The following is a 6,825-nucleotide window of genomic DNA, read 5'->3' as shown; positions in this document are numbered from 1 at the left end:
TTCTTTTTTTTCAATTAAAATGTTTTTCAAAGCCTTTGATGGAATTCACAAAACATGTTTGATGGTTTTATCTCAAATTTGATCCATACCTTTTTAAAACAGCGTAACTGTGTCATGAACAAATAATTATCGTCAAATTTTGCATCGTTTCAATACAACAAATGCTTGTTTTAAAAAAATGAATAAAGTGATTAACACTCACTACAAAGTTCTGAAAATTAGCTTAACTTTTTCCTGCCAAAAGTTTTTTTGAGATTTTATGGAGGCAGCCATTTTGAAATTAGCGAGAAAAGTCTCTCCACTGCCTCTAGTGGAATGATGATGAACTACAGGGGACAAAATATGTATCTAGTTAAATGCAACGGTTTTTTGTTTTTTTTTAATGAAAGTTTGGATCATGCAAAAGGGGGGGTCTCAGAAATGGGTGTATCATATATGAAAATGTGATACAAATGGTTACATAGGGTTAACTATTTTTAAAGTTGTGGGATGCAAAAAAAGGCAGTTGGTTCTTATACATTAATTCAAAAGTATTATAAAGAGAACTTCTATTTTTCTTTTACTGAAAGTGATGTCCTGGAGCTACAAATAATAATAATTAACACATTACTCACAAGTATCAAACCTCAAGTTACTGCATGCGTGACTTATATAGGCATGAACAAATCTTAGCCTCCAGTCTGCATCTTTGCATGTTCCCTCGTTCTGTCATACGGTACAGCTGTGATTCCTCAAATGTACCTCTTGATGATAACTTGTACTTTTTAGTACATTTTCAACACTATCTTTGAAACCATCTCCTCCTCCATCCAGGGCCTCGGTGGTCAACAGGGTGATGAACAAACTGTCCCCCCTCCATGATAAGATCTACTGTGCTCTGTCAGGATCTGCAGCAGATGCTCAGACCATCGCTGAGATGGTCAACTACCAGCTCGATGTCCACAGGTAAAAAACAGAGAACTGTCACAGAGAATTCATCTTCACTTCAAGTCATGAAAATGCTTCTAGGGTGAGGGTGTCACACTCAATCCCACAAGAGGCCAAAATCCAAAACACACGTTAGGTTGCGGGTTGAGCAGGATAAACATTTATTGAACACTCTAAAACTATTATTTTAAAACAGTAACTTTTTAACATAATTATGAACTAAATATTTAGTATTTCTTGCGATATTGCTAGTGTGAATGATGTAAGCTGAATTTGGCTGCTGAAGATTCTAGTGCTGATACCTGAAGATGCTGAAATTGATAGCTAAAAACAATGAAGCTTATAGCTGAAATTACTGAAGCTGATTAGTTAAATGCCAAATTGGCCTAAAAAAAACTTAGGTTTGCCAAAACAGATAGCATGTACCTGAAAAAAATGGCTAAACTTAAAAAGCCTAAAAACCTGAAAAAAGCCTAAATCAGCCAAAAACAGTCTAAAAAAACAAAAAAAAAATAACATTATTAATATTAAATAATTAGCCAAAACAACTAGCTTTAGCTGAAATATTGGCTAAACTCCAAAATAGCCTAAAAACTGAAAAAAAGCCTAAATTAGCCAAAACAAAAATCTTAGTAAATGCCAAAATAATTTTAAAAAGCTAGCAGAATGATTATTTTTTAAAAAATTTTAAACTGTAGCTTTTTAAACATAATTACGAATAATAAAAATGCACGAATTTTATTCCAGAATAAGTCAATTTAAACCAATTTAATCCGGAACTAGCCACCGGGCCTTGACTTTGACACAAGTTTTAGGAGTTTTTGTAATAATACTATCACACATTCATATTTATTGTGGTTTTTAGAATTTCTGATGAATTACATTGATAAGTAGAGAACAGCAATTCGTTTTCTAAAATAATTAAAAATAAGTTTTGCATTGTAACTTGAAGTGAGTTTTTTTATAATGTCCCCTATAAAACTTTTTTTTTTTTACATTTGGCATTTATTTAAATTTTTATTTTAAATTTGTCTGGTCGTCTGGAAAAATATGTTTTAATTTTCTGTTTTCTGACTTGTAAATATAAAATTTAAAACTGAAAAATTTGGCTTCAAGGACCCTCTTTATGATTTAAAGATAAACATTTTACTTTGCAGAATTATTTTTGAAGGTTTAGTACCAAAATTCCCTCAACCTATGTAAAGCAAACATGTTTATACAGCAAACACGTTATACGCTATACTCTTGTGGTTAAAGTGTTGTGTTGGAACTTTTCAAATATACTTTTTATTACAAATATTTTCTTCTATACAGTGACAAAAAGAGAGATGACCTGTTTTTGTTTAGTTTTTGAGGACTTTGTATTTCACCACAACTGGATTGTAGTCAGCTGATTGAGTGAAACATTCTGTTTTTGTTAGCATAGAGATAGATGAGGACCCTCAGGTTCGCTCAGCTGCCACTCTGGTGAAAAACATCTCCTACAAGTACAAGGAGGAGCTGTCGGCACATCTAATAGTCGCTGGCTGGGACAGAAGGGAAGGAGGACAGGTCAGGATCTCAAGTTACGGCATCTTCATTATAATGGCTCCAATGAAATGTGTCAGTTGTATTGAGTCTCATCTTTATCTGCCTTCCTGCCTTTTGGCCTGCAGGTGTTTGCCACCCTCAGTGGACTTCTGACCAGACAGCCTTTTGCCATTGGAGGCTCAGGAAGCTCCTATGTTTACGGGTTTGTTGATGCTGAGTATCGCAGAGGAATGACCAAGGAGGAGTGCCAGAAGTTTGTGGTCAACAGTGAGTTTATCCTCAAACTGTTTTGTTTCTGTTTCATCCTCCTTATTTTCTTACTTGAACCACTTTTTTTTTGTTATTCCTGCAGCTCTTGCATTGGCCATGAACCGTGACGGCTCCAGTGGCGGCGTAGCCTACATGGTCACCATCGATGAGCACAGCACAGAGGAGAAGGTCGTTCTCGGAAATGACCTACCGACCTTTTTTGATCAGTGACCTTAGTTTTTCACTTGCACCATCTGTGGAGTTTGTTTGGGTCATCTGTTAACAACTCTGCACTGAACTAGGCCTTTAACATTAAAAAGAAACAGAAACTAGCTGATGTTTTCACAAATAAATAAAACCCTGTTAGGCTCAGTGTCTGTGTTTTTTATTTGGAGCTGTTTCAAAAAGACATTTGGCATGTCAAGTTAGCATCATATCTGATCCCTCAATAGGTCAAACGTTTTATAAAATGCTACACGCTGCGTTGTTTATACCACATAAGCAACAGCACCTGATGACAAACATTAAAAATGAAAAATGAAAATTTCACGTTCTAAATGGGTTGAATGTTTCAATTACTCTTTTCCTTCCACATATATTTAAGCTTAAGCACATACAGATTTAGAAATAATAATTTTACAATATTATTTTCCTCTTTATATTTAAAAGTAAAATGAGAAGAAGGTGGCGACACACTGAAGTTAGTGTGATAAAAAAAATGCTGTGTTTGACTTTAGTTTCTTGCATTTTTGGTCAATCTACTGTTGCAGGAGGATCTTATTTGACACAGGGGGCATTTTATTTTGGAAAGAATTAGTATGTGCTGTCAACAGAAGAATACGTTAAAGCTGGTATCTCTAGAACAAAATTATTCTAATATTATGTAATTATTGCTGATATTTAAAAGCTACATTTTTATAAACAATTGAACATAAAAACATAAAGTGTATTTTTGTGAACAGTGAGGTGGGACTTTGTTTTTTTTGTGGTAAGAAACCGGACCAAATTACTCTTTTAGTGTTAAAGGTTGCAGAAGCCTGTAAATAACAATCATGAGTATCTACAATACATATAACTTGGTTGGTGTGTACTTTTTGTCTATTCCACAGAGCAAAATTAAGGATTTGGACAAATTAAATAAAAAATGAATTCCATTTTATTTATATTGAACTTTCTGCAGTTAAATAATGGCATAAATAACAAACTGTTATGGTCAGTTTGTTCGAATATAAAGGCTGGCTACAGCTGCAGTGCCTCAGCTTGTTTCAGGGAAACCCCTGTTCTGTCCATAAACGAAAGTGAAACTAAACAGAAACTAAAGTGGAGCTTCATCAGCCCAGGTCACACGAGGACAGCTGCTGCTGGAAAATGGCAGACAGGATGATCCGTAAAGTGTTTGCTCTGATTTTAGCGCTTTCTCTCGATCTCTGCTTGTTTTACGCGTCAGATCGTTTCATTTTCCTCGGTCATGTCGCGCGTCTGTGGCTGTCTGCGGCTCTGCGATGGTCTGCTGTTTCTCTCACAGTTCAGGTCATTCTTGGAGACATTAAGCCGGTTCTGATTCGGTACATAACAGCACACAGTGTGCTCCAGGCGGTGTTCGAGAGCGGCAGCAGGACGCTGCACGGTGAGGACAGTCTGTGTGGAGGCGCCGCGGACGCGCGCTGCTGGCTGATGTTCTCCGGAGCGGCGCTGGGCGCTGCGCTCTTCTGGGAGATCACCATCCCGGACCAAGATGATGCTGCCGGGACCAGAGAGGAGAAGCAGAAGTCCAGAGTTCTGTTCATGAGAGTTCTCCGACTGTTCAAGCCCGACTATCTGCTGCTGCTGGCAGGATTAGTGTTCCTGTCACTGGCAGTCCTCTGTGAGTAAACCCTGATGACTTTTTCTTTTTTTTATGTCTTCAGAATAATATGTTTAAGCAATAACAACTGCAGTGGTGTCAAATATTTGGAGGAATACAAATCTCGAAAAACAAATACAATAATTTTAAAAACTGGGATGTAGTATTTTTGTTTTTCTGCAGGGGCACATTTAGTTATTTTGGGGCCCAACCCAGACCATAATGGAACGTCCGTCTTTGTTTTAGTTTGTGATATTTGCAGTTATGCCCAATAAAAAAAGCTAAAGTGGGAATTTCGTTTCCACATAATAATAAATGTGTTCTTATATTATCTATTAACTAAAAATATTGACAGTATTTCAACATTCTGGCTGAATCTGCTTCTTCTCAGGCGAGATGTTCATCCCGTTCTACACTGGGAGAGTCATTGACATTTTGGGAAGTAACTTTGAACAAAACGAGTTTATATCTGCTCTCCTCTTCATGGGCCTGTACTCTGTGGGAAGGTGAGGCATGATTTCCAGCATCTATCTTCTTTGAGACCATGGGTTGGACCATGACACCCAGATGACAATATGTAGCATTTTAAATTCTTGCACCCATTTTCTTCCTAAAACCCTATTTGATGATAATTTTGGTTGCAATAAGAACATTAAGCTTAAAATTGTGTTTCTTAGTATTTATTTCTTCAAATCATTGTGACTCAGGAGCAAATGAAAAAATGCAGTTTTAAAAAGATTGTAGTTGTGATGTAGAAGGGGAGGGGCCAGGGCATTCTGATGCATCCACTTGTTGACAGATAGATCCATGACCATGTACATGTTCATTTTCCCCATCTGAGCTGCTGTCTGCCTCAAACTGAACAGCTGATAGCTCCAAAATTTCTAACCATTTTTTTGGTATGGTAATAGTAGCTAGCAGGGAAGGGTGTAAACATGGGTGGGTAACAGGAAGTGAGGGTGGGCTCACGCTGTGGCAAGGGTTCTGCCCACAACTCATAAATGAATTTCTAATGAACTGGCGCTGTGCAGAAACTTTGTCCTAGAAAACGACAGTTTTTTTTTTTAATTTTGGATTAAAATGGCAAAATCATAATTAAAAGACCAGAGGAAGACTTTTAGAATAGATGAAAAGATGATCGAAGTGGGACTTTAAGGAAGTGTAGACTCTAGCCGCAACTTCACGCAGCAACTCATCAAGATTGACCACTGTTATTGTTTCCCTCTTCTGATGTCAAACCACTATTACCCTTTTTTTCTTTTCTTGCATTTGCATTTTTGCATAAAAGACAAAAACAACACCTAAATAAGCTCAGGCTGTTTTCTCAGGCCGTTTTTTGGAACTGCTCCTTCCTTGATGTGTTAAAAGCATCACATGATCAGCCTCAAAAATCCCCACAAAGAACATTTCATTCAGTGTATGTCAGAATCTAATTTTTGCTTTTTGTATGTTTGTTTAGTTCTGTGAGTGCCGGCTGCAGAGGGGGGGTGTTAATGTGTGCCATCAGCTCATTCACATGCAGAATGAAGGTGAAGCTGTTTGAAGCCTTGAGCAAGCAGGAAATAGGATTTTTTGAGACCATAAAGACAGGTAAAGCTCTCGTAGATGTAAATTACAGAAATCATATGTAATGATGCCCTGTGATAGACTGGTGAACTGTCCAGGGTGTGCGCTGTCTTTGGGCATTAGTAGTAGAGACAGGTTCTGGATGGATGGGTTTGTGATAGCCAATAGCATTCAACTAACTTCTACGTATTCTTTCAGGTGAAATCACATCCAGGTTGTCCAAAGATACAACACTGATGGCAAGAACAGTGTGTTTGAACGTGAACGTCCTGCTGAGGACCTTCATCAAGACAGTTGGCATGATCACCCTGATGATGAGTCTGTCATGGAAACTCACCTTCCTCGTGTTGATGGAAACTCCAATCACTGGTCTCATCCAGAACATCTATGACACAAAATACCAGGTACAGCAGAAGTTCATAGATAAAAACATTCTCTAAATGTGCTCAATTGTTAATTTTTTTTCTTATGTTTATTTGGTTTAACTGATAAAGTAGCTTCTTTAAAGACCTACTCCAACAAAAAATGTGTTTTTAACATGTTCTTATAGCATTTTTCTCATGAAAATAAAGACATATAAAGGAAATTAAGATTAAAAATGTGTTCCCAAGTATTTCAAATTCAGATTGTGGTGAATCAGGAGCAAATGAAAAATGTGTGTTTGAAAAAGCAGTGACGTGGATGCTACAATCAATAGCAATTGCAATCAT

The 6,825-nt window shown here is 37.1% G+C and overlaps 2 protein-coding genes across 3 annotated transcripts in view; both read left to right on the top strand.

Annotated features, from left to right (window-relative positions):
• psmb9a (proteasome 20S subunit beta 9a) overlaps positions 1 to 3,079 on the top strand; it is a 3,732-nt gene extending 653 nt beyond the window's left edge. The window contains exons 3-6 of the mRNA XM_024257790.2: positions 814 to 945; positions 2,349 to 2,478; positions 2,583 to 2,724; positions 2,810 to 3,079. Coding sequence (XP_024113558.1) covers positions 814 to 945; positions 2,349 to 2,478; positions 2,583 to 2,724; positions 2,810 to 2,937 — 532 coding nt within the window. The 3' untranslated portion in view covers positions 2,938 to 3,079. The remainder of the gene's footprint in view (positions 1 to 813; positions 946 to 2,348; positions 2,479 to 2,582; positions 2,725 to 2,809) is intronic.
• Positions 3,080 to 4,009: 930 nt separating this feature from the next.
• tap2a (transporter associated with antigen processing, subunit type a) overlaps positions 4,010 to 6,825 on the top strand; it is a 7,605-nt gene continuing 4,789 nt past the window's right edge. The window contains exons 1-4 of one of the 2 annotated variants that reach the window (XM_024293507.2): positions 4,010 to 4,570; positions 4,941 to 5,055; positions 6,009 to 6,139; positions 6,314 to 6,519. In XM_024293507.2, coding sequence (XP_024149275.1) covers positions 4,075 to 4,570; positions 4,941 to 5,055; positions 6,009 to 6,139; positions 6,314 to 6,519 — 948 coding nt within the window. In that variant the 5' untranslated portion in view covers positions 4,010 to 4,074. The remainder of the gene's footprint in view (positions 4,571 to 4,940; positions 5,056 to 6,008; positions 6,140 to 6,313; positions 6,520 to 6,825) is intronic. The other variant, XM_024293512.2, reaches the window with a different exon arrangement.

This window comes from Oryzias melastigma, linkage group LG11 (assembly GCF_002922805.2).
Source record: "Oryzias melastigma strain HK-1 linkage group LG11, ASM292280v2, whole genome shotgun sequence".
NCBI classification, from domain to species: domain Eukaryota; kingdom Metazoa; phylum Chordata; class Actinopteri; order Beloniformes; family Adrianichthyidae; genus Oryzias; species Oryzias melastigma.
Note: the sequence above shows the minus strand (reverse complement) of the source record. Positions and strands in the feature narration are given on the sequence as shown.